The 27797-nt window shown below is 43.1% G+C and overlaps 1 protein-coding gene across 2 annotated transcripts in view; it reads right to left on the reverse strand.

Annotated features, from left to right (window-relative positions):
- Positions 1-834: 834 nt before the first annotated feature.
- The window catches only part of znf704 (zinc finger protein 704), a 204543-nt gene continuing 177580 nt past the window's right edge, over positions 835-27797 (reverse strand). For both annotated transcript variants that reach the window (XM_078216422.1, XM_078216421.1), the window contains exons 7-9: positions 25435-25536; positions 4498-4595; positions 835-3853 (exon numbers count right to left, since the gene is read on the reverse strand). In XM_078216422.1, the coding sequence (XP_078072548.1) occupies positions 3742-3853; positions 4498-4595; positions 25435-25536 (312 nt within the window). In that variant the 3' untranslated portion in view covers positions 835-3741. The remainder of the gene's footprint in view (positions 3854-4497; positions 4596-25434; positions 25537-27797) is intronic.

Here is a 27797-nt window from a genome sequence, read left to right on the forward strand (position 1 = left end):
GCCTATAATCAGGTAAATTAGAAATGATTGTGGCACAAGCAATATTGTACGGTGGCACAGTAGTTAGCACTGCTGCCTCACAGTGCCAGGGGCTGGGGTTCAATTCCGGCCTTAGGAGACTGTCTGTGGAGTTTGCACATTCTCCCTGTGTCTGTGTGGATTTCCTCTGTTGGCTCCGGTTTCCTTCCACAGTCTAAAGATATGCGGGTTAGGTGGATTGGCCATGCTAAATTGCTCCTTAGTGTCGGGGGATTAGCAGGGTAAATATGCAGGGTTATAGTGCAGGCTCGATGGGCCAAATGTACTGTAGAGACTCAATCAAAGCTGAGCAGGATATATTAAATTTGTGTTTGAAGACACGGTGCAAAGAATAAGAAATGGAGTTTATTAAAAACTGGACCAGGTTTTAGATAAGTGGTTGAACTATTTTTAAACGGGCAAGTTTCCAGATAGAAAACTGGGCTAAGTATGATAAATATACTTGAGAAAAAAATTAAAATAGAGAGGAGTGAAAGTGGAAGAGCATTAACTGGGGAGAAAGACATACATATATGGACAGAAAGGAAATAAAACGTTTGAGAACCGTTGGTATAAAAATCAGCAAATGAATCAGTGCTAGCAACAAAACTTAGAAAAATAAATTAAGACTTATTAAGACAAAGAACAAATCTTGAAGCTTCAGTATCATGTATGAAATGGAAAACAGTAAGAGTTTTAACAACACCAGTTTAAAGTCCAACAGGTTTAAAAGTCCAACCTGGTGTTGTTAAAACTCTTACTGTGTTCACCCCAGTCCAACGCCGGCATCTCCACATCATGAAATGGAAAATACAGGTTTAACAAGATCTCCAGAAATGATCAAAGTTCAGAACTGTCATGAGTATGGGGTCTAAAATGTTTAGGAATAAAATGATTGAGAGAATCATCATGTGGCAGCACGGTGGCACAGTGGTTAGCACTGCTGCCTCACAGTGCCAGGGACCCAGGTTTGATTCCGGCCTTGGGTGACTGTGTGCGGTTTGCACGTTCTCCCCGTGTCTGTGTGGCTTTCCTCCAGTGGCTCCGGTTTCCTCCCATGCTCCAAAGATGTGCAGGTTAAGTGGGTTGGCCATGCTAAATTGCCCCTTAGGTGTCCCAAGATGTGTAGGTTAGGGAAATTAATGGGGTAAATATGTGGGGCTACAGGGATAGGGTTTGGGTAAGAGTCTCTATCGGAGAGTCAATGTAGACCCGATGGGCCAAATGGCTTTCTTCTGCAGTGTAGGGAATTCTATGAGTAGAACTAAATAAAAAAGTCTGCTTTTAGGGTTAGTCTTATTTGTGCTTCAGAGTTAATATGTATGCTGTATGGTTACAATAGTTTTTCCAAGCTAGTATGAGAATTGTTGAAAAAAATAAACTTATAGGACAGTAAGTCAACTTGGGTAGTAATTTGTGACACAAAGGGGAGAAACTCGATTAGGAATTGTTATGGGCAACTGACACTTGGCACGATGCAGTGGTGTTCATGAACACTAATGCATCAGTATTCCTGATTTTAATCACATCAAATTGAGAGGGATGAGGCAGCTGATCTACCAGTGCCAGATTTTGTTTTTAAAACGTGGCCGAAAATGAAATGACACCTAATAAGTGTCACCAAAGTGTAGCAATCAAACAGGTGACAGACAAGTTGCTGATTCAGCAAAAAACAGACAAGGCCAATTAAATGAAGGTCCTGAGTGTGGGCCTCCGTGACAGGGATAAGTTCAATTACCTTTTCAGGTTTCAACTTTCTTCTCAACATCCCTTCTGCAAATGTTTTCCTGCTGGGAGAAAAATCTGGCCTCCTCTGTCCTGTGTGCAGAATACAATGACCTGGGTTTGTGAATAATCATTCTTGGTCTTCTCTGCACCTTTTCTGGAGGTACATGGATGAGAAAATTTAAATGCAATCCAGTTAGTAAAAGGTGAACAGAATCTTCCTTAACATTTTATAATTTTAGATTCAAATTTTAATTTGTCACAGTAAATGCTGTTTTATATAAACTGAGATGGTTTCATTGATTAGCCAGCTGTGACTCCTAAATGGTCCTTTGACTGTTTTTGACAGAGAATTTATTTTAAAGCGTGGTTATATTTAATATTTTGAGAAGTGGACATTACGTTTAGATTATCATCGCTGAATTTTAAAGCCATTTGCAGATATCTCAATCTTTCAAAAACTGCTTGAAAAGCTTCTTTTGTGGTGCAGCTTTCACAGAATCTATTCTGATCAATTTGGGGAATTCTGCTCATGATGTTATCCCAGTTTATAAAGAAACCTGTTAAGCTACGTGGAATTGCATGCAGTGGCAGCTTTATTCAGCTGGACACAATGAAAAGTGGATTATATCAAGTTCAATTTCCCACAAGGTCAGAGCCTGCTTTCAGATGATCTCGGAGAGGTTAATATTAAACTATTTGGTTTGAATGGAAACTGTGAACACTTTAACACAATTACTATTAGTGGACGGCGTAATTTTTCTGTTCAGCCTTATTGTCCCAGGGAATTACTGACACTTTCGGGGTAATTTTCACCCGGGCAGTAACCTAAATGGAGCAGGTCAGCCATGCATTGTAGAATCTACCAGATTTCCACCCCATTAATTACAGGCATGTTCTACAAACGGGTGGACAATCCATTCTGACAATATACTGCCTAGGTGTTGAGGGTGAACATTTACCCCTTTGACTCACCCAACGTTAAGTGCAATGCCTGTTAGCTGAGCAACACAGCATTTCTAGCATCAGATCACCAAGGGTGTGTTTTTTTGATTAACAGTCCTTTTCACTTTGGGTGAAAATTTACAAGGTAGTAGGGAACTGCAGCCAAAATGACAATTTAAAAAAAGAAACTGCTGCCCTTAATGTACCCCAGTGTTAATGTTAAGCAAAACTGGCATCAATTCAATTCCACTGTCCTTGTTCATTGATCCAGTTCAATGCACATCCCTAAAGAGTCCACTAGTTTTTAACGCAAAGCTACGTAGCTGTTCATTACTGTTTTTTAACAGAAACAAAGGTTCCTGTTGAGTATGGCTGGTGTTTCATGGTGTCTTCTTAATGTTGTAACACAATCAATTCTGCTTTTGTGGAAGTTAATCACAGATCTGGAAACAAACAATTTCACTCTCTTTTCATGTGACCCTGATCTTCCAACTCCCTCAACCTTCAAGAAAATAAGACACATATTGTAATATCTTCAATGGTATGCAGTATTCCACGTAATGATTTTGCTGTAGTTAAATGCAAATGATTAGTAAAAATAGCGTATACTGCTCAGAAGAATATTTAAGTCACACCAAAAAGATAAACCACAAGTGTTTCATTACAGAGTTCCTTATGTCGACACGGTGTTCGCAGGCATCAGGTTTGATATTAGGGAAACCTCCATGACTAAAGTATAAAATTGTAACACAGTATTCTTCATTTCCCTGTCAGACGATGTTTCAAAACAATGCAAAATTATTTGCTTCAGAATTTCTTCATCACTCTACTCCAGCTGCCCACAGAAAGGGATTTCAATGTAATACATCTTTCATCACCGACATCTAAACAATCGGTTTGCTGTTCAGTTCCGTACAGGCTTCTTTTAAGTGCATCTTGTTGGAAATAAGTGTTGCTACAGTTACAAATTTATTTAGAAAAAAGTTAAGTGCTTCAAAACTGTACATAGTAGCTGCCCAAAGAATCTTCTTAAAGGCCCTTCACAACTCGCCTCTAATCAATAAATCTCTGGCAAGCTTTCTTCCAGCGACAGGCAGTACACCACATATCTCGGTTTTCCATACCATACACTTTCCGGCACTTCTTTCCTTCCCCACGGGTTTTTCTGTGAGTGAGAAAACAAACCAACATTGGATGTTTTGGTGCACTAAGTACGACCACTTTCAGAATACCTCTTCAAAGGAAAAACATGAAACTGAATGACTGTGATGGTAGTTGGTGACTGGCTATTCAAGTTCCACTCTCAAAAAATCACATTTCAAAACTTCATGTTCTGCAATTTAATGTATGGATTTTTGATTACCACGGTGAAAAAGTATATTGTTTATCAACAAAACAAAGAATTTAATCTCATTGTTTATTATTTGCCACACTTAATTGGAGAAGTTTTGAATGAACATGTTTTCTTCCATAATATCAAGCACTGCACACCAAAAGTAATACATCAGGTAAAGTTCTCTGAGGTGTTTTGATGTCATGAGGCACTATATAAATTAATAACATTAACAGAAAACCAATACTAATAGAACGCTTTCATGATTTAATAAAAAATGATCCTTATTAAAAACATTTAATATCCTGAAAAAGGCCACAATTTTAATTGTGTCGACCTTATGCTTGTCAAGGATAAATATTGTTATGGGTTAAATCTCAACCGTTGTTAAAGAGTAGGTCTTGATCCTCTAAAGGCTGGATTTGAAGTGGGAAAAAGTTAACAGTATAATTGTTAGTGAGAAATGAGTACTGTACCTGGCTCCGACCACAGGTCTGGGCGGAGAGGAAAGCGAAGTGAGGGGCTGCTGGCGTTGCTCTCCAATACCCACTGGTTGGCTATGGGTTGGTGAAACCTAGCACACACAAAATGTAAATCAGTCCTACTAGCATACAGCTCCAGCAGGATGTGTCCAACAATACACCTAATTAGCAATCCTACTTTCTGTTGGACAGAGATCCTGCAAAATAACATTAACATTGTTTGCATCATAACCATTTAATCTGAAAGGATGTTAAGGACTTCAAAATCTTTTTTTTTTAAAAATTGAAACATTTTCTTCCAGTTCCATGTTTGTCACATGACTCTTCAACCTTCAAGAAACAGTGAACCGAACAAGAACTTGTTCCTTTTTCCGTCTGAGAAATCAGAGCAAACACTCCCTTTGGTTGAGTCACTGTGTAAACTAAATCAACTACGTCAATGACCGAACCAGAATTCTGCAGTTAAACTCCATGGGCTGGATTTTCGATTCCTGGCAGTGCTGAGATTGGAGTTGGGTGGGGGCAGGGGGGGGGGGGGGGACAAGTCCTTTCCCCAGCATCATCCCACTTCCAGGCCATTTTCTCAGCAGCAAAATTGGGGCCAGCAGGGTTACCTGCCTGCATAGAGCCGGTATCTGATCAGGCTCATTAAGGAGCCAACTGGAATATTCCAGGATAAAAGCAAATTACTGCGGATGCTGGAATCTGAAACCGAAAGAAGAGAGAAAATGCTGGAAAATCTCAGCAAGCCTGGCAGCATCTGTAAGGAGAGAAAAGAGCTGACGTTTCGAGTCCAGATAAACATCAGCTCTTTTCTCTCCTCACAGATGCTGTCAAACCTGCTGAGATTTTCCAGCATTTTCTCTTTTGGAATATTCCAGTCAGCTTTCAGGTTCCTGTAGGTGGTGTAGACACATTTGGGTGGCCTGAAGGTGGGCACCCAGCAGCAGCCCTGGGAAGTCAGTGCTCTAGGCAGGCCTTGAGGCAGGAGTAGCCACAGGCCACACTGCAGAGTGGTGGCCTGGCTGCTCATTCTATATCTTAATTAAAAGCTGTAAAAAAGGTTGGAGTGAGGGTGCTTCCATGTTGATGCCTCCTGTCTTACTTACCTTTCACTACAGCCCTCTCATGTTGGAAGGTCTAGGGTACTTTGCACTCCAGCTTCGAGAAATTGCCTGCCATCCCTCCTTGGACAATGAATGTGCCATGTGGCCATTAAATGGAGGGCAGTTAAGGATGAGTAGCAAATGCTGAGGGGTGGCACAGTGGCACAATGGTTAGCACTGCCGCCTCATAGCGCCAGCGACCCAGGTTCGATTCCGACCTTGGGTGACTGTCTGTGAGAAGTTTGCACATTCTCCCCTTGTCTGCGTGGGTTTCTTCTGGGTGCTTCGGTTTCCTCTCAGTCCAAAGATGTGCAGGTTAGGTTGATTTGCCTTGCTAAATTTCCCCTTTGTGTCCCAAGATGTGTAGGTTAGGTGGATGGTAAATGCACAAGGTTACGTGGAGGGAGTGGGAGGCTGGGCCTGGTTAGGATGCACTTTTGGAGAGTTGGTGCAGACTCGATGGGCCAAATGGCTGCTTTCTGCGCTGTAGGGATTTTATGATTCCAAATTGGTACTTGGGGAAAATCACAGGTGTGACTTTGGAGGCAGATTCAAGACCCAGAAATAGTTCCGACCTTTGTTTCATGGTCCCAGGGGAGATATTCAGCTCCATGGGTCAGGAAGTTGGTTCGTGGAAATTACAGCAAAAACATCTGATGTTATTTCTAATGTTTTTTGCAATCATATTTTAGCAAGATTCTTAAATATTTTAGTGCCTTCTTTCCAAATAAGCTAATTTAAAAAACCTCAGTGATACTATCTGAAAATAATGAAGTTTTGTTTTAATTGAGTTCTGTAGTTTCAAATCACGATACTGTCAAATTGTTCACAGCCAATCAAGCCGCATATTCATTTTAATCTTTCAAATGTGACATTTGTAGGTTGTGGCATTTAAACGTAATATGTAAACTATCACATTTGGTTGATAATGTCATTAGAGCTACTTCACAATGATCTTTTCCTCCTTCACATTGTTCAGATTTTCAGCGATAGGCCAATGCTTTACAATCTCCTCAGTTAAAGACAGGCAGCCATCGTTTCATATTTTCTTGCTAGTCCTAACTGCATTGTACCACGACAGCCAGCCTCAAAGTAGGGATGCAATTTGAGGCCCATTTTACGAAGTTTCGCCCTCGGAACACTCATCCCTCAGGCATTAAGTTCAGGAAAGAGGGGCAGAGGCCATTACGCCAGGTCTCTAACTGATATGAGATCATTACAGACATGCTAATGAGGTACAAGAGACAATCCCAGTTTCTCATCTCTTTTTCTAATAGTTATTAACAGCCAATTGAAGGGATGCTGCAAGAAGTTGGTGGAACAGAAACTCTGGGACCCCATCTGATCAGACTGAAGGGTTAAGAGTGACCTTGCAGCAAGATGATTATAATCATTGAACCGTGAGGTTACAGATTGTGGTTGAATATAATTCTGCTGCTGATGGCCCACAGCACTTCATTGATGCCCAGTTTTGAGCTGCTGAATCTCTCATTTAGCACAGTGGTAGTGCCGCACAAAATGATGGAGGGTGTCCTCATTTTCACGAGGACTGTGTAGTGGACTAATACATGTGCACCAGGTAGATTGGTGAGGACGAAGATAAATAGGTTTTTTTCTTCTTGTTGGTTCTTACCCCACCTGCCACAGGCCTAGTTTGGCAGGTATGTCCTTCGGCCAGATCAGTGGTCGTTACCAAGCCACTCTTGTTGATGATGTGGAGATGCCAACGTTGGACTGGGGTGAGCACAGTAAGAAGTCTCACAACACCAGGTTAAAGGCCAGCAGCGCTGCTCCTTCACCAGTCACCTGATGAAGGAGCAGCGCTGCAAAAGCTCGTGATTCCAAATAAACCTGTTGGACTTTAACTTGGTGTTGTGAAACTTCTTACTCTTATTGATGGACATTGAACTACCCCAGACAGAATATGTTCAGTGTTGTTTCTATCCACCTCTTCCAAGAGGTGTTTAGCCCGGCTGAATTCTGATTCATCAGCTGAGGGAGGGTAATGGTTGATAAACTGCAAGAGGCTTGATTGCCCATTTTTGATCCAATGTCATGAGACTTCAAGGAGCCTGAAAGTCAATGCCTGGATCATGCTGGCAAAGCGGATGCAATTGCCGCTAATTGTGTGAAAAGATACAACCCACTGATCATGGGCTGCAGTGGCAACTTGCTCTTCCATTTGCAGTGTGGACCTAACGATGAGGGGAGTGCAAAGGTCTAGCCCTGGATGAAGACATGCCACCTTTGGCATCATGAGATGTAGACATGCTCCTTGAGCTATGTCTACAGCCCATGATGTCAAAGTATTTTGTAATCATTTCCAATGTTTTATTTGATGTACTGGGAATAGAGGGATACAAACGGATGGTCTAGTTAGGAACACATGATCGGTGCAGGCTTGGAGGGCCGAAGGGCCTGTTCCTGTACTGTATTGTTCTTTTAATTGCAGCCCCCCTCCAAGTACTTCCTGTCTCGTCTGGAACCTGGACTCTGGTTTGCCACCACATCTCCCCCACCTCAGCTTTCCTGGCGCTTCTACACCAGCCCTCCGCCCGGAGACTATCAGCTCCTCTCCACTTTGCCTCCTCGGTCCCACTGGTATCGGAAACTGCACTTGATGGAGGAGCTGGGGTTGAGAGGAGCAAGGTATGATTCTGTGAACGTGACTATATCAGGCCGTCTGTGGGACAGCTCACCCAACTTTGGCACAAGCCCGCAGACGTTGATGATTTTGTTGGGACTTTGTAATATACAGTGGGCAGGGGTGCCTTTGGCATGTCCTGTGCCTAGTCGATGCCAAGTGGTCCATCACGTTTTACTCTTATTCCACTTTTCCATAATGGTTTGATACGACTTAATGACTTGCTAGGTCATTTTAAAAGGGCGGTTGTTGTGGACCTGAAGCCACATGTAGGCCAGACCAGGTCAGGATAGCAGATTTACTTCCCTAAAGTTCATTAATGAACCAGATGGAATTTTATGACAACCCAATAGTTTCACGATCATCACCAGAGTGGCTTTTTACTTAAATTACTTCATTTTTGTCCTGTCCTGCTTGTAGCTCCTTCTATTAGAAGATCTGCTGTCATGGTATGTCATATTCACCTGTCGTGTGCCATATTCGCACATCCACTGTAGCTTGTTCTCTGCTGCACTGTAAAGTCCAGTTTCCAACTACGTCTATATTGACCTCACTGCTACTTCATTAATGGAATCTAAATCCCCACAGCTGACATAATAGGATTTGAACCTATGTCCCCGCATCCAGGCCTCTGGATTACAGTAACATTACCATTCTCCAATGTCTTGATGCTCGATTGAAATTTTGGTGCCAGCATTAGATAAATTCCTAGTCAGCTTTGGAAATGTACATTGTAGCTTTTCCATCCAAATATAAATATTGTTCACATCTGCGGGATTCTATCACAAGCAGCCATCGATATGAAACAGAAAAGATGTTCAATATTATCATTCCCTCCACCAAAGCACAGTGGTCGTGGTGTGTACCATCTACAATATTCACTGCTGCAACTCACCAAGGCTCCTTCAACAGCATCTTCAAAACCCATGACCTCTACCACCTAGAAGGAAAAGGACATCAGATGCATGGGAATGCCACCACCTGCAAGTTCCCCTCCAAACCACACACCATTCAGACTTGTCACTGGATTAAAGTCCTGGAATTCCCTTTCTAACACCACTGCGAGTGCGCCCACACCACATGGTTGGTTCAAGAAGGTGGCTCACCATCACCTTCTCGAGGCAATTAGGAAGGGGAAATAAATGCTGGCCTTGCCAGTGATGCCCACATCCCGTGAAAGAATAAATGGAAACAAGTAAAATCGTGTGGGTGTCGCTTTGAGGGTCAAGTGTTTGCCACCAAGGAAGGCAAACACTTGACCCTCAAAGCGACACCCACACGAGGTGGGTAGTTCGAGTCAGGAGATTTCCCTAGTTGGCAAACCTGCCTCATTAGGAATGCTCATCAGACCCAATTTTCACTCCAAGAAGGCAGAGTGAGATGGAGCAGGGTCCATAGCCCCGGAGATGGCTGAATGCGGGCTGGTTAAAAGGTCCATCTTGATTCTTTGGGACTTTGTCCTAGTTTTTGTTTATGTTTTAGGCCCTCTAGCCTTCACCCCTCGAACACCACCACCTTTCCAACCAACCACTCCCCATGCCAATATTCCCCCCACCCATCCCATGTTCCTCTATAGGCCTCCTAATGTAATGCCAACCTACCCACCATATTTGGCCCTTACACCCTCCAAGCCAACTCATATAGTATCTACCAAGGGCAGGCTTCAGGAACTATGTTAAGATAAAAGGAAGGTATAAATATTTATTACAACCTTCACTATTCTATTTCATGAAAGCCCATTCAAAATTTTTCAATGTCAAGTGCTTAATCCCGTATAAAAACAAACAATTTCTGTTCATAATCCCACATCAAAGACAGCTAATCCTTTGACATCCTCTTTGAGTTGTCAATTAACCTGTAAGATTAGGGCTCACTGCTGAGATAATCATAGCTTGTGAAAAGCAGCTAAGCATTCATTATCACTTAAGATAGTACTTAGGGAATTGTCAACAGCTATTATGACTGCTAGAACAGAGTTCTATCAACTCTGACTGACACAGGCATCCTGTAAAGAGCTAGGGATTTAAATAACTTATCATGACAGTTCTACCTGTCCTTTTCTGCCCTTCAAGAGCACTTATGTCTATTCTAAAGATTTATGACTCCCACAATATAGTTAAGGCTCTTATGACAGTGGAAATGGGGTATGTTTGAGCTCAGCGCTGAGCTTAAATGGCCCTACTGAGTTCAGGTTTCACTCGTGCAAGTTCCTTCCAGTGAAAATAGAATCTGTTGGAAAATGAGGGCAGGACTTCCACATCCAGGTTCCGCCTATCATATTTAAAAGTCTGCGGAGTCTCTGTGACTGTGAAAAAACAGGCCCGAGTCTCAAGATTTCTCCAACCATGGCTCTGATGGACCATAGACATCTTCAGCCAGCTTGCAAGATGTTACTTTGTTGTATTATCAAAAGGTAAGAAATTGATTAGAATATAGCCAAATGGGTGAAACAAGTCAAGCTACCTCAACACGTACTTTCAAGAGGTCAGCCTGAGGATCACCTGAAATTGGTCCTTGGGCCTTGTTACCATGAAACCACCGAGCTGTGAGCCATAGTTCTTTGTATTTATTAAATGTGTTGGAAATCTGAAATAAGAACTGAAAATGTTGGAAATACTCAGCATGTCTGGCAGCATCTGTGAAGAGAAACAGAACTTTTCAAGTCGCATTGACTCTTCTGACCCGAAATGTCATCCCAACGTGAAATGTTGGACGATATTTAATAGAGTCCGTGGGGGTCTCATGCATCGGCTGGAAAGCCGGCGAGAGCCCCAATTCACCCCTTTTCGGAAGATTCACCACATTAAATTATGGCATCAGCATCAGGTACTTTAACAAAGAACAAAGAACAAAGAACAATACAGCACAGGAACAGGCCCTTCGGCCCTCCAAGCCCGCGCCGCTCCCCGGTCCAGGATTGAATCCTGAATCCAGGATCCCCACCCAATTTTCCAGCCTATCTACATACCAATATCCTATCCACCGAGCTGTCCCTCACAGCTACGATGCTTTGTTCATTACAACCTATTAACTTACCCCCACCCCCCCATTCCAGACCATGTGATCTCCAGGGAGAGGCGAAAACCCAGAGTGAAAAACCCCAGGGCCAATATGGGGAAAAAAAAATCTGGGAAATTCCTCTCCGACCCCCTGAGGCGATCGAAACGAGTCCAGGAGATCACAATGGCCCCGATCGGAAAATGCTTCCCAACCCTAGTCATTTCCACTTCCACGAACACCATATGAATCCCCTGCCCCCGAGACAGGTTCCCAACTATCCGCAGTCTCACTCTGTACTGGCACCAGCAAGATGATCGTAGAATGAAGCCTTGAAACGAGAAACCAGGAACAATTAGCCCGCGCCGCTCCCTGGTCCAAACTAGATCACTCTTTTGTATCCCTCCATTCCCACTCCGTTCATATAGCTGTCTAGATAAGTCTTAAACGTTCCCAGTGTGTCCGCCTCCACCACCTTGCCCGGCAACACATTCCAGGCCCCCACGACCCTCTGTGTGAAATATGTCCTTCTGATATCTGTGTTAAACCTCCCCCCCTTCACCTTGAACCTATGACCCCTCGTGAACGTCACCACCGACCCGGGGAAAAGCTTCCCACCGTTCACCCTATCTATGCCTTTCATAATTTTATACACCTCTATTAAGTCTCCCCTCATCCTCCGTCTTTCCAAGGAGAACAACCCCAGTTTCCCCAATCTCTCCTCATAACCAAGCCCCTCCATACCAGGCAACATCCTGGTAAACCTCCTCTGTACTCTCTCCAAAGCCTCCACGTCCTTCTGGTAGTGTGGCGACCAGAACTGGACGCAGTATTCCAAATGCGGCCGAACCAACGTTCTATACATCTGCAACATCAGACCCCAACTTTTATACTCTATGCCCCGTCCTATAAAGGCAAGCATGCCACATGCCTTCTTCACCACCTTCTCCACCTGTGACGTCACCTTCAAAGATCTGTGGACTTGCACACCCAGGTCCCTCTGCGTCTCTACACCCTTTATGGTTCTTCCATTTATCGTGTAGCTCCTCCCTACATTATTCCCACCAAAATGCATCACTTCGCATTTATCAGGATTGAACTCCATCTGCCATTTCCTTGCCCAAATTTCCAGCCTATCTATATCCTTCTGTAGCCTCTGACAATGTTCCTCACTATCTGCAAGTCCTGCCAGTTTTGTGTCGTCCGCAAACTTACTGATCACCCCAGTTACTCCTTCTTCCAGATCATTTATATAAATCACAAACAGCAGAGGTCCCAATACAGAGCCCTGCGGTACACCACTAGTCACAGGCCTCCAGCCGGAAAAAGACCCTTCCACTACCACCCTCTGTCTTCTATGACCAAGCCAGTTCTCCACCCATCTAGCCACCTCCCCCTTTATCCCATGGGATCCAACCTTTTTCACTAGCCTACCATGAGGGACTTTGTCAAACGCTTTACTAAAGTCCATATAGACAACATCCACGGCCCTTCCTTCGTCAACCATTTTGGTCACTTCTTCAAAAAACACCACCAGGTTAGTGAGGCATGACCTCCCTCTCACAAAACCATGTTGACTATCGTTAATGAGTTTATTCCTTTCTAAATGCGCATACATCCTATCTTTAAGAATCTTCTCCAACAACTTCCCCACCACGGACGTCAAGCTCACCGGCCTATAATTACCCGGGTTATCCTTCCTACCCTTCTTAAATAACGGGACCACATTGGCTATCCTCCAATCCTCTGGGACCTCACCTGTGTCCAGTGACGAGACAAAGATTTGCGTCAGAGGCCCAACTATTTCACCTCTCGTCTCCCTGAGCAGCCTTGGATAGATTCCATCAGGCCCTGGGGATTTGTCAGTCTTTATATTCTCTAACAAACCTAACACTTCCTCCTTTGTAATGGAGATTTTCTCCAACGGTTCAACACTCCCCTCCGAGACACTCCCAGTCAACACATCCCTCTCCTTAGTGAATACCGACGCAAAGTATTCATTTAGGATCTCCCCTACCTCTTTGGGCTCCAAGCATAAGTCCCCACTTTTGTCCCTGAGAGGTCCGATTTTTTCCCTTACAACCCTTTTGTTCCTAACGTATGAATAAAATGCCTTGGGATTCTCCTTAATCCTGTCTGCCAAGAACATTTCGTGACCCCTTTTTGCTCTTCTAATTCCCCGTTTGAGTATTTTCCTACTTTCATTATACTCTTCCAGAGCTCCCTCCGTTTTTAGCTGCTTGGACCTAACATACGCCTCTCTTTTCCTTTTGACCAGTCCCTCAATTTCCCTGGTTATCCACGGTTCTCTAATCCTACCCTTCCTATCCTTCTTTTTTACAGGCACATGCTTGTCCTGTAGCCCTAACAACCATTCCTTAAAAGACTGCCACATACCAGATGTGGATTTACCCTCAAACAGCCTCTCCCAATCAAGAGCTGCCAATTTCTGCCTGATCCCAATAAAGTTAGCCTTCCCCCAATCCAACACCTTACCCTTGGGACACCACTCATCCTTTTCCATCACTATCCTAAAGCTAACAGAATTGTGGTCACTATTTGCCACATGTTCCCCGACCAAAACTTTGAAGACCTGACCGGGTTCATTCCCCAGCACCAGGTCCAGTATAGCCCCCTCTCTAGTTGGGCTGTCCACATATTGTTCCAACGAACCCTCCTGTACACATTTTACAAATGCCTCACCATCCAGAGTCCCTGCCCTCAGCGATTTCCAGTCTATACCAGGGAAATTGAAGTCTCCCACTACAACAACCCTATATTTCCTGCACCTATCCAGTATCTCCTGACATATCCATTCTTCCACTTCCCTTGGGCTGTTGGGGGGCCTGTAGTACACCCCCAACATAGTGACTGCGCCTTTCCTGTTTCTAAGCTCCACCCAGAGTGACTCGCTACACGACTCCTCCGAATTGTCCTCCCTCTGCACCGCTGTAATATGCTCTCCAACCAATACCGCTACTCCCCCACCTCTTTTGGCCCCTCCTCTGTCTCGCCTAAAACACTTGTACCCTGGAATATTCAGCTGCCAGTCCTGTCCCTCTTTCAACCAAGTCTCCGTCACCGCAACCACATCCAAATTCCTCGTGCGCATTAAGGCCCCAAGTTCGTCTGTTTTACCTGCTACGCTCCTTGCATTGAAGTATAAGCACTCCAGACCCCCAGGCTCAGTGAGGTCGTCCTCCCCCAGAGTGCTCTTCTTCTTTGCCAGCCTTGTCCCAGCCCCAAGCTCGTCCCCAGCCACCACACTTATAGACCTAATAGTTTACTGGCAGCGACAGGCATAGCAGACCCCCAGAGGCAGAAGTCCCACCCTCCGAGGGCTACACTGAGTGCCTCACAAGGGATCCCCTTGGGCTTGCAAGCAACAGCGAGGATTTGCTGTCCAAGCGCCCCACATGGCATGTCCCTCGAGTCCCCTTGCTGTCCTGGATGAATATGAGCAGCAGCAGAATGAGGCCCTTAAAGTGGATATTAATTGTCCACTTAAGGGCCTCAATATGTGGCGGGACAGGAAGGCTATCCATGGGCCTTGCTGTGACAGATATAATGGGGACAGTGGTGAAAATGTGACTGGGTCCCCACCCACCACTCTACTGCCTGATTAAATGCCCCCCCCCCCCCAACCAAATTCTGCACAGGGGAGGGCATGAAATTTCACCCATTTTTCTCCACAGATGTTGTCTGATCTGCTGAGTACTTTCTGTTTTTAGTCCCTTTAAAGACCACTGGTTGGGCCCTGTAGAAGCCTGAAAAGCTAGTCAGAATGTAACAGTAGAGTGTGCTTTGACTCGGGTGTGACTTCTTACCAATTTCCTCCTTGGATAACATGACTACTGGTTGCAAGGGCCAACTGAAATTTTTTAAAAAATGTTTTGTGGATACCACTGAGCAATTAAACCTTTCATAATTCATTTCTCAGGGCACTTTTGAGGAACAAAGATTAACCCGCTAAGAGTCAAGTGAAGTCATTTCAATCAGTACAAATGTTCTTTATGCAACAAAGCTCAAGATTTATCAAAGATACTGAAGTAAAAAATGCCAATGCAAGCTTTAGGAGGTAGAATACAGAATAGCAGTCATTATCTAGCTCTGAAGCCCTGCTCATTAGGTTCCAGTATCCATGTTCCAGTATCTAGAGAATATATAATGAGCTTTTGATTTGGTTCACTTTTGCCAGGGGGATTGAAGTACAGCACAACAATACAGTGCAGCCTTGTAACAAAGACATTAATTGTACATATTAGAGTTCTCAGAGCTGACAAACACCCTCATCGTTCTGCTCTAATGGGCAAAATATGGTAATTCGTTAAGAGACACTGAGCACAATTACTGTAAATCATAGTATCGCGTACCAATAAATTCAGTATTATTGATGCTCCATGTATTCTACAGAGGACTCGGTGAGCATGGTAGTACATCAAGTGTCTCACTCATAGCAACGTAAAAGGGATTGAATATGGATACATTCTGTACCATATTATTGTCAATAAAAATCATTGAAATCCACATTAACTCTTTAGCCAAATTGCCATTAGCACTGAATATGTTCATTTTCAGGACATTTCAGGTAATGATTATAAATCATTATGAGATTTTATTTCAGAACACTGACACTGTGAGGTATTGCTGGTAACCAGTTCCTTTCATGGAAGGATTATGTCCATAATTATTGTAAATCATCTGCACCATTACTACCCTTTTCAGACAGCAGTGACATTGATGGTTGTCTATATTCTTCAAAAAGCACAGAGATAAAATCAACTGCAGTCACTGTATCCGTCACAGTAACAGTTCTTAGAAGCAGACCATAAATAATCACATGCCAGTGAGCACAATGGCTATTTCCTGGAATTGATCCAGCCCTTTCCCTCATCACTAACTGTACTGCAAACCTCTAGGAATTTTACTGCACAAGCAGAAGCTAATATAAAAGGCGCTTCAAAAAAGCAACTTGTAAAAGTAGTGAGCTAGGACACCGAATACAAATGCTGCACACAATGTTCGGCTAATGTTTGATGCCTACAGTGGCCCTTCTACATCCAAGTAAAACAAGTTGCCAGCTTAGGAAAGAAACATGCTATTTTCCCTCTAGTATTAGGCTCCACTGCAACCAGTGGTCTCCCTCTCCTTTAATAATTAGGTGGTCAGACAGCTTTGGCTCAGGGCTCTACTTATCCACCAATATCTAACTGAAAGCACGTGCTGGTGGAATATGCAGGGTGTTTATTTGTCAATGTTGCTTAGCATGTGCTCCATTCAGGTCTTGGCCAAGAACTGGAAACATTCACATAAAGACAGCTGGTGAATTTTAAAGTTTATTTATTAGCGTCACAAGTAAGCTTACATTAACACTGCAATGAAGTTACTGTGAAAATCCCCTAGTCGCCCCACTCCGGCGCCTGTTCAGGTACACTGAGGGAGAATTTAGCATGGCCAATGCACCTAACCAGCATGTCTTTTGGACTGAGAGAGGAAATGGAAGCAACTGGAGGAAACCCATGGAGACACGGGGAGAAGGTGCAGACACTGCACAGACAGTGACCCAAGCCGGGAATCGAACCCGGGTCCCTGGTGCTGTGAGACAGCAGTGCTAACCACTGTGTCACCCCACTTTGAGTCTAACTCAATATGGAGTTTTGCAGATTCACACTTGGTTTGCTGGGGTCCAAATCTCTGCGCCTCAAACAATATCTGAGTTGAAGTAACACTCTCACAAAAATATGCTATGGTTTTCTACACTTGTCGAACTGAACTTTGTATTCAAGATTATAAAATGAGACAAAACTGTCTTCGACAGGCCTGAGCGCTCTGCCCAAAGGTAGCTCTTGGCTCATTGTGTGTGTTGATACCACAGCTGTCATATCAAAAGCAATATGACTCGGGAGGGGTGGGGTGGTGACAGTGATACTGTCCTTTTAGCTCTGGGACTTGGGGCCTCTGTCCACTGCAAATGTTTATTGAGCCACAAAGCTCAAGATTAATCAAAAACATTAAAGTAAAAAGCATCAACACAAGTTTTTGGAGGTGGAATCGTAGAATACAGAATAGCAATCTGTCCAGTTCCTTATAGGTGCAGGCCTATAGTACAATGCTGTCAGAATTTCTGTTCCACTAAGATACACAAAAGAGGTGGTGAGATGAAATTGAGAACACGGGTGTAAATAATTGGATCAGAAATGGTTCGAGCTCCACCATTAAACGATCATGGCTTCAACTTCACTTTCCCCTCCCATCCCTGTATTGCTTGATTTTCTTAGAGTACAAAAATTTAACAATCTCGTTCTTTAATATACTCAATGGCTGAGTATCTACAGCCCTTTTAGAGTAGAGAATTTCAAAGATTCACAACCCTCTGAGTGAAGATGTTTCTCCTCATTCCAGTCCTAAATGGTTGACACCTTATCCTGAGACTATAACCCCCTCAGTTCAAGACTCCACAACCAGGGGAAACAGTCTCTCAGCATCTACTCCGTCAAGCTCTCTAACTACTTTATCTGTTTCAATAACTGAAGAACAGGTGGAGGGGTTTTTCAAAGTTGATGTAAAGACTTCACGTTATTGGGGAACAGTTGAGAAATCTTTTCTTGAATATAAGCCATAGAGTCATAGAGGTTTACAGCATGGAAACAGGAACTGATTCTAGATTCTAGAATTGTACATTAGGAAAAGAAAGAATTTGCACTTATATCGCACTCCATTTGTGCACAGCAAGATTTCACAAACAACAGTGTGATAAACAACCAGTCATTCTGTTGTGGTAGTGTTGATGTGGAGATGCCGGCGTTGGACTGGGGTAAACACAGTAAGAAGTTTAACAACACCAGGTTAAAGTCCAACAGGTTTATTTGGTAGCAAAAGCAAATTTTGTTGTTAAACTTCTTACTGTAGGTAGTGTTGACAGAGGGATGGATGGTGGCCAGGGTACAAAGAGAACAGTGTCCTGAGATCCTATATAACCACACATACAACGTCATAGATTGACATCTTAACTGAAGTGTGTCACCTTTGCTGATGTAGTGCTCAGTGCTACCCGGAAATATTATCTCGAGATTGTGAGATTAAGGCCTGGCTTAAATCCATGATCTTCTGACTTAGTCAAACAGACACTGAAACTGAAACAGTGCATTAAGCTGAAACCCAATGTCAAAAACCAAAATAATCTCCTCTTAACTAGAACAAAATTCCCCCCCAAGTACAGATGAACCATGTCTCAAATGGCACAAAAAACAACTGGATGTCAGAGTTAACCAAAAAAGGCATGACTGGACATGAGTTATTCCAAAGCAGGAAGAAAGGGAATTTAGTACATCTTAGGCACATACTTAGTTAACCTTTACCTTTCAACAAGACCCTTTGCTGAGTATCTGAAGACCTTTAAATAAACATTATTTTTTTTTGTATTTGGATAACTGAGTGAACTCCACCCCACCTATTACACCTACATACCTTGATATCATAGATTGGCAGAAAGGCTGGGAATTTCAGCATGAATTCTCAATATTGGGGAAAAGGCTATCAATAATAAAGGGGTAAAGATTTCCTATATACAATAATAAAGGTCTTTATAATTCTTTACATATAAACAGAGGAAACCACCCCCATTATGTATTTAGTTAGACTTGATTACTTTATTTTCCATCTCAAAAGATACTAAAAACTTTCCTGTGTTATAACCATATTATTCTTTATAACAGAGGCAATCTGTACTCCATCTTGTTGTTGTTGGCAATTTTGAATTGTACACTACTATAATCACACCAGCAGAGTGAACTTGATGGATATAATTAAATCCAGTGGCTAATGCAACTGTGTTCAAAACAATACAGAAGGCAGGACAAAATTACTGACTGGAACTTCACACCAAAATAAATTTGCCCAAAGGTTTAATTTTTTATAAAATGTCAGCGGTCTAATGTGTGAAATTTACAACTGATCTCTGGAAGTTCTTAAAACAAAACGTGATCACTAGGAACTGGAGTTCCAAGTAGGATAATGGAAGCAAAAAACAAAATTATTTAAGGAACAGTTGAATTCCGTGATGGCAAGAGTTGGGATTACAGGTTTGACAAGTGAGAAAATGACGAATGGCCTTCCTCATTTTCAATCATCCTCTGATATTGGGATAGATAAATTAGTATAATATAAATACATAAAGGTAAGATCCTGTTTGACTGTGCTGGTGGAAGATTAAAAACTCCCTTTTAACTGACAAATCACACTGCATTTATTTTATTCTGTTAAATAGTATGGGAAAGAAAGCAATCCTTCTGCAACCTCGGTCGTATTTTCCTCAATGCATGATGCAATCAATGTTCAGAGAGGGTTTCTGATGCATTTAAAACTGTGTGACCTTCAAATGATGTGGTTAGAGGACAAATGAACACCGCTCAATAATCACCAGGCAAGCGTGTTCTCTTCCTGTTGGGGAACACTTCAGCGGTCACGGGCATTCGGCCTCTGATCTTCGGGTAAGCATTCTCCAAGGTGGCCTTCACGACACACGACAATGCAGAGTCGCTGAGCAGAGACTGATAGCCAAGTTCCACACACAGGAGGATGGCCTCAACCGGGATCTTAGGTTCATGTCACACTATCTGTAACCCCCACGGACTTGCCAGGGCTTGCAAAATCTCACTAACTGTCCTGACTGGAGACAATACACATCTCTTTAACCCGTGCTTAACCCTCTCTCCACTCACATTGTCTGTACCTTTAAGACTTGATTACCTGTAAAGACTCACATTCCAACCATTATTTTGTAAATTGAGTTTGTGTCTTTATATGCCCTGTTTGTGAACAGAACTCCCACTCACCTGATGAAGGGGCAGCGCTCCAAAAGCTTGTGGCTTGTACTACCAAATAAACCTATTGGACTTTAACCTGGTACTGTGAGACTTCTTACTGACCTTCAAATAACATTGGAACATGGCAGGGCCAATAGATGGAAAGGATCATTGTAAATTTTTAAAAATTGGCCTTGAATGGAATTTAATACTCAAGCACAAATGTGTTATCTCCGATTTATAAACAACACACTAAATATATATGGAATGTATACAATTCCCCACACCCAACCTGAGCAAATGCCTGAGAGGACAGGAGAAAACCAGTATTAGGGGGAAGAGCAAATTTATGAAAGGCAGGTTACTGACCTGCTTGTTTGGTGTAACTTCAGCAGAAGAGCCTTGGGAAAAGTGATTGTTATTTTTATACCAAAGTGAGGGGACAAGTGAGAGAACTCCTGCAGAAATCTACTCTCTGGGTTAACTTTGGAGCATTAAGTTAAATTTTTAACTCGGGTAAAATCTCAAGTGGAAAGAAGAGTGTGAATCACATGCCTACCAGTTGGGAAGTTCCTGGGGGTTGCTATTGACCAGGAACTGAACTGGTCTAGCTATATAAATACTGTGGCTATCAGGGCAAGTCAAAGGCTCGGAAGGCAAGTAACTCACCTCCTGACTCCCCATAGCCTGTCCACCATCCACAAGAAACAAGTATGACGGAATTCTCTTCACTTGCCTGGATGCGTGCAGCTCCAACAAGACTCAAAGCTTGACACCATCCAGGACAAAGCATCCCGCGTGATTGCTACCTGTTCCACAAATATTCAATCCATTCACCACTGATGAACCGTGGCAACTGTGTGTGCCACCTATAAGATGCACTGCAGGAACTCAAGGTTGCTTAGGCAGCACCTTTCAATCCTGCAACCACTATCATTTAGGAGCACTAGACCAGCAAATACCTGGGAAAACCACCACCTGGACATTCCCCTCTAAGTCACTCACCATCTTGACTTGGAAATATGTTGCCTTTCCTTCACTATCGCTGGATCAAAATCTGGAACTCCCTCCCTAACAGTACTGTGGGTGTACCCCACACCTCGGAGTGCAGTGGTTCAAGAAGGCAGCTCACCACCACCTTCTCAAGGGCAACTAGGAATGGGCAATAAATGAATTTTTAAAAAACCCTGATTTTAATAATAAAATTGTCACTAATTAGGAATTTCAGGGCGAGCTAGAGAATTTTAAATGTACAGATTAAAAGAGACGAGATCTGGAATTGTTTTGCAAGCAGAACCAACATTCTGGGCACAATGCTTCAGGAAGGATGTGAAGGCATTAAAGAGGATGCAGAAAAAATTCAGGAGATGATTGAGAGAGATTGGAGAAGGTGGGGTTGATCGGCACAGAGAAGATGTGGTACAGGTGTACAAGATCATGAACAGTCTAGATATAGATTAGATAATGAAAAACTCTCAGACCTCTCCCATTGGTGGAAGTATCAAGAACCAGAGGACACTTGTTTAAGTTGATAGGCAAAAGAAGCAACACGAGGTAAAGGTTACAATCTGTAATGCACTGCCTCACATTGTGTTGAAGGCAGATTCAATGATGGCTTTTAAAAAAGAATCGGATTGTTATCCGAAGAGGAAAGATTTGCAGGCCGACAAGGAAAAAGCAGTGGAATGGCACTCGGTGAATTAGTCAAAGCACAGACAGGTACAGACCGGTACAGACACATAGAGCTGAATGGCCTTCGGTGAGATTAGACGTCGGGACCACCAATGCTACCAAAGTTGAATCGAAATGGAGCATATGCAGAAGAGGCTGGAGTCGGAGGATCACAGAATTTAACAGGGTGATGTGGGGATAGGGAGGGTTGGCTGTGGAATGACAGGAGTAGTCATTTATATAAATGAGATGGTGCATAGCCATGCAGGAATGAAAATTTTAACTGTGATTTTTAAAAAATCTGTTGATAGGTTGTGGGCGTCACTGGCTAGGCCAGTATTTATTGCCCACCCTTTGTTCAAAGAAAAGAGGAATTTGAGTGGGTGTGCAATTCCTGAGCAGAAGCACTGAAAAGCAGATGAGGGGTGAAGGAGGTGCGCAGGTTTTGCTAATGACTAAAAGGGAGATGGAAGTAGGGGTAAATTTTCCTGTCCTGCCGGCTGCAGGAATCATCGCGGAAGCGACAGACAATTTGACGGATCATTTAAAGGTCCATCGACCTCAGGCAGGAATTTCAGGTCTCCATAGAATCCCTACTGTGCAGAAAGAGGCCATTCAGCCCACTGAGTCTACACTGACTCTGACAGAGCATCTTACTGAGGCCCACTACTACTGTGAGGCAGCAGTGCTAACCACTGTGCCCCCTGTCTCAGGGTGGGCGTGATGGAAAATCCCACCCATAGTATTCTTGGACCTGGAGTGATGTTAAGGCAAAGCACAGCTCGTAAATATGGGAAGTATGGGAGAGCTAGAGGGCGGAATATCTGGCATCAAGATCTCTTGCTAGTAATTCTTGGATGAGAACTTCTTCCAAATTTGGAAAATGTCAGAGGTTAGAGGCAAAGGGCCCTTTGTTAAGAGAATTGCAAATATAGCCCAGTTAGGTGACAGATTGAGTTAACACTACCTCAACTGGTCTGAAATGGGAGCAGCTGAGGAAGATACTTGTTGGACTACTTATGTCTTTTAAGGCAATTTAAAAACACAGAAGAACAATGCCCAGCTTTACATTATTTACTTTCGAAATTTGGGAAGCTACAGATATGCAATCTGATTGCAGATTCACTCTTCAAAAGCAAGGAAATTGAATGCAAAGTATCTGAAAATAAGCAAGTTGGAATGTATTTCAAAATATTTTAAAATATCATTTAATATCCTCTCCCTGGCTAAGTCTGGGATTCAGGCACAAACCTCCTGGTTCCCCAGTTTCACATTTGGGGGATACCCCAATGATACACTGGGGAATTCCTCTCGGTCGTTTCCACACAAGGGTTTAAACGGCAATTGTTCCCTGGGGCACCTGTCTCACCCAGCCTGAGGGAAGAAGGTCAAACGAGACAGGGGTTTTGGAATTTCAATGAGGCCAAGTCCTTCCAGAGTGGAAATCCGCCAGTGATTGCTACTCCAAGGAAGTTCTGGGCATGTCAGTCTGTTCACAACCTGAGTGACACATGTGACCCTGAGATCAGTTTACAACTTCATATTTGTGCCATCTCTAAGACTGCCAATTTCCCTTTGTAACATTGCAAAACCTTGCTCTTGTTTCAGCTCATCTGCTGCTAAATTCATCAACTATGTTGTTGTTATCTCTAGACTCGACCACTCCAACACATTCCTGGCTGATCTCTCATGTGATACCCTCAGTAAGCATCCAAAACTCTGCAGCCTGTGTCTTAACTCACAGCAAGTCCCTGTCATGTTATTCATAGAATCCCTGCAGTACAGAAGGAGGCAATTCGGCCCATTGAGTCTGCACCAACCCACCAACAGAATATCTTACCCAGGCCCTCTCCCCTGCCATATCCGTGTAACCCCACACATTTACCCCGCTAATTCCCCTAACCTATGTTTCTTGGGACGCTAAGGACCAATTTAGCATGACCAATTCACCTTCTAGGATCTTTGGTCTGTGGGACCATTCTGTCAGCATAGGAACAATGGACCAAATGGCCTCTGTGCTGTACACTTCAATGATTCTATGAAGACGCCCATTTTGCATGCATGCAATTAACTTGGCAAATGCATCATAGCTGATTATTGGCTTCTGTTTTCAGAGAGATGTTGTGACCTGTGCCTCATGAAGGTCTCCTAGCAGCCAACCCTGGAACCCTTTTTGGGTCAAGTCAAATGATACAGGCATTGTGGATTGCCTTAAAATAAATGGTTTATAACCACTGCGTGGGAAGCAGATCCTATTCTGATGGTCACCGATGAACTGTATGTTGACAGGAGTGGTAAATCTTGCAGTTCATCAAGGCACTGGAAACACGAGTGGGAACTCGTGAAACCACCTGGGCGCCAATCAATAATGAAAAGGTCTTTGGAGAATCAGATTTTTTTGGAACAAAGTAGTGTCATACTGTTTTTATTCTTTCGTGGGATATGGGCGTCGCTGGTTGGTCAGCATTTATTGCCCATCCCTAGCTGCCCTTGGAGGGCAGTTGAGAGTTAGCCACATTGCTGTTGCTCTGGAGTCACATGTAGGCCAGACCAGGTAAGGACGGCAGATTTCCTTCCCTAAAGGACATTAGTGAACCTGATGGGTTTTTCCGGCAATCGACAATGGTTTCATGGTCATCAGTAGACTCTTAATTCCAGACATTTTTTATTGAATTCAAATTCCACCACCTGCTGTGATGAGATTTGAACCAGAGTCCCAGAACATTAGCTGAGTTTCTGGGTTAAGTCTCGTGATAGTACCACTAGGCCATTGCCTAGAAGAATAATGGTAAGAATACATTAACGTTGCTTTCTCTGTCAAATAAGGAAATGGCCCTTGCTTGATCAATCTGTGCATGGTGGACTGACCTTGGTTTCCAAATAAACATGTAAACGCAAGCCTGAAATTCGATGACAACCACTGCTAATGCCCTACCTCGGACAATTCTTCTGCCTGGGTATCCCAGTTCTAAATTAAGAATGAGTACAGGCAATTATACTAAACTGCTCTTTTTCTTCCAAATGATAAAATTATCTAATAGGAATATTCAAAGAGGATAAATTTCAGCAACAAAATTCTTTGAGACAATGTGGAGAGAGGAGAGATGATCTACTATATTCTTTCTCTTTGGGCTGCAAAAATCAAATTAAATAAAGACATATATTGGACTCCCTTAAAATGGGGCATGTGAGCACACACCTCGACTCCTTGGATGTTCTCCATATGTGGACATGATGACCGCATTAGATTCCAAGCATGAATTGCAAGAAAAGATGCATGCACTCACTGCATACATTTAAGATTTCACCAGTTGTCTGAACGAGCAGAAAATCCATGCTTTAGGCCATTACGTGCCACTGGATTAACCCAATCTACTACCACAATTCTGGCACAATCCCTGGAGAAACAGCATAATTGTCTGCTTATAGCCACTTATATTTCTCCAGATATCCTGCCAAAGTTGCAGATCAGGAGAGTCTGTGTGGAAATTTCACAAAACGGTTCAATTCAGTTCTCTGGAAATAACGTACCAACACAAATTTTATTAATAATACAAAATCAATGAGAGTTGCACTCTGGTTTTGAAACAATATTAAAACTCTAAGTAGAACCGCATTTCATTCAGTGTCCTGGTGTCTCCAGCTACTCCAAGACTTCACTGCCCGGAGGCCTCGGGTGCCTACTACACTTAAAGCTCCTCATACTTACTGGCATGCCTGTGAAGGTGACTGGTGGAGATTGCCAAGAGATGCTGAATCCATTGCTGGTAGGAGTAAACTTTGATCCAGGAATGTTGACAGGTGCCGTGGCCTGTTAGTAAAAAATGGTATTGTAAGGGGGCTGACATTGCCCAGGAAAGGGCTGAATCCTTTCATTGCAAGTGCTTTTCATCAGAGCTCCACACTGGGATAAAACATTCAATTTGAGCCTGCTTTTTAAGAATCAGTGGCTTATATCTGGAAAGTATCGGTGTTAAATTCTTGTCAATTAATTAGCAGTACCAGGTTTTGCCAGAAAGTTCTGTCCTTTGCGTGGCTCAAAAATCACCTCAGTAGACCGAAGTCTGATATTGAAGTATTGCAGTACATTAGAAATACTTCTGTTATACTCTGTGAAATGTGCGTCACTGCTTCTGTAAGTGCTGGTCCTGTGTATGCACCTGTAAGTAGGATGTAAACTTTCCCAGGCTCACTAATGTGAAGTTGTGCGAACTAAGGAATAGCATGATGGGAAAATTGGTCAGCTATTTGGTACAATATAAGCAAGGCTGACTCTGCATAACTTTAAGACTGTATGAGTAAATAAAACAAGATAAGGTCAGGGATGAAGGAGTCACAGACCTTCTTCTGTTACATCAAAGGACAAGATAAGGATATGAATGATGAGACAAAGAGTTCTAGGAGGTCAGCAAGTTGTGCCATGATTAATGACATTGCTTATGATTCTATTACTGATCAAATTCCTGAATATGCTCTGGTCACGCAAACTGATCATGATTATGTATAAATACTGAACTGATTCTTTGTGTAATTGCGGACTTGAGGAGGAATTAGCAAGTTGTACCAACTGCTCTCTGAACTCAAGTTTTCAGGCAAAACTGCATGCAGTCTTTCGTAAATAAAGACAAAGTTATTTAGTCGAAACAAATTTTGTTGAGTCTTTCTATCACAGTCAAGAAGCAGGAAAGTTTCTACTTCAACACTAACACTAGCTGCTGGGAAGATCCACCTTCGCAGGTTTCCTGGGCTGTTGGCTGTAATGAGTCCCAGGCTGGTGTTTAGCTAGCTGCAAGAGTGAGGCCAGTACTTTGAGAACCAGCAGCACTGGCATATATCACACACAAAGCAAAAGCAGCTTAATAAAATACAGATCAGCTGCAAATTTTGACAATACAGACATAAGTTCCTGCTCTACTTCCCCGTTTAAAGAATTGGATGAATATAAGGCGATAACCAGTCATGCCACTTGGCTATCTGTCCCGATATTCAGTCGCAACTTCATCCAAGTGGCTGGAGCTCCTGTCAGAAATAGGCGGGAGGCTCCAACATCAGGAGTTACAACCCCAACACCATTTTCCCCCATCACCAATTCCTGCTCCTACCTAGCAGGGACAGTATAAATTGCAAGGTAGCCAATCCCTGTGTAAACAAAATCTCACTAACTGTCCCGGCTGGAGACATAAACACATCTCTTTAACCTGTGCTTAACCCTCTCTCCACTCACATTGTCTGTACCTTTAAGACTTGATTACCTGTAAAGACTCGCATTCCAATTATTATTCTGTAAATTGAGTTTGTGTCTTTATATGCCATTTGTGAACAGAACTCCCACTCACCTGATGAAGGAGCAGCGCTCTGAAAGCTTGTGGCTTGTGCTACCAAATAAACCCGTTGGACTTTAACCTGCTGTTGTGAGACTTCTTACTAAACTAAAAGGACCATCAGCTGGAGAGCAGGGAAGCTAGATGGAGGTTACTGAGACACTTTTATTGCCATAGTTTGGAGGCTTTCAGTCTTAAAGACTTTCAACTCAAAATCTATTTGCTGCTTTAGGTTCTGCACACCAGATTCCTGCTGTTGTGAAATGCTGATATGTTCACCCCGATACTCAGACCCTGTCCCTTTAAGGCACTGCTACAGGCTCTTCACATTCCAGCCACCTGACAGTCTGCCACCAGATCGGCAAGCTACCTACCAGGGCGCATATTTTGAGATGGCATTTTCTTAAAACGCATAACGAGGACTCAATATATATCAGGGAAAACTAGACGAGATGAGGGAGAATGTTATGATGGGAGGAGGCTCGAGCATGGATGGGCTGGGCCAAATTTGATTTGATTTATTGTCACATGTATTAACATACAGTGAAAAGTATTGTGTCTTGTGAGCTATACAGACAAAACATACTGTTCATAGAGAAGGAAACGAGAGAGTGCAGAATGCAGAGTTACAGTCATAGCTAGGGTGTAGAAAGATCAACTTAATGCAAGGTAAGTCCATTCAAAAGTCTAACAACAGTAGGAAAGAAGCTGTTCTCGAGTCGGTTGGTACGTGACCGCAAACTTTTATATC

This window comes from Mustelus asterias, chromosome 7 (genome assembly GCF_964213995.1).
Source record: "Mustelus asterias chromosome 7, sMusAst1.hap1.1, whole genome shotgun sequence".
NCBI classification, from domain to species: Eukaryota; Metazoa; Chordata; class Chondrichthyes; order Carcharhiniformes; family Triakidae; genus Mustelus; species Mustelus asterias.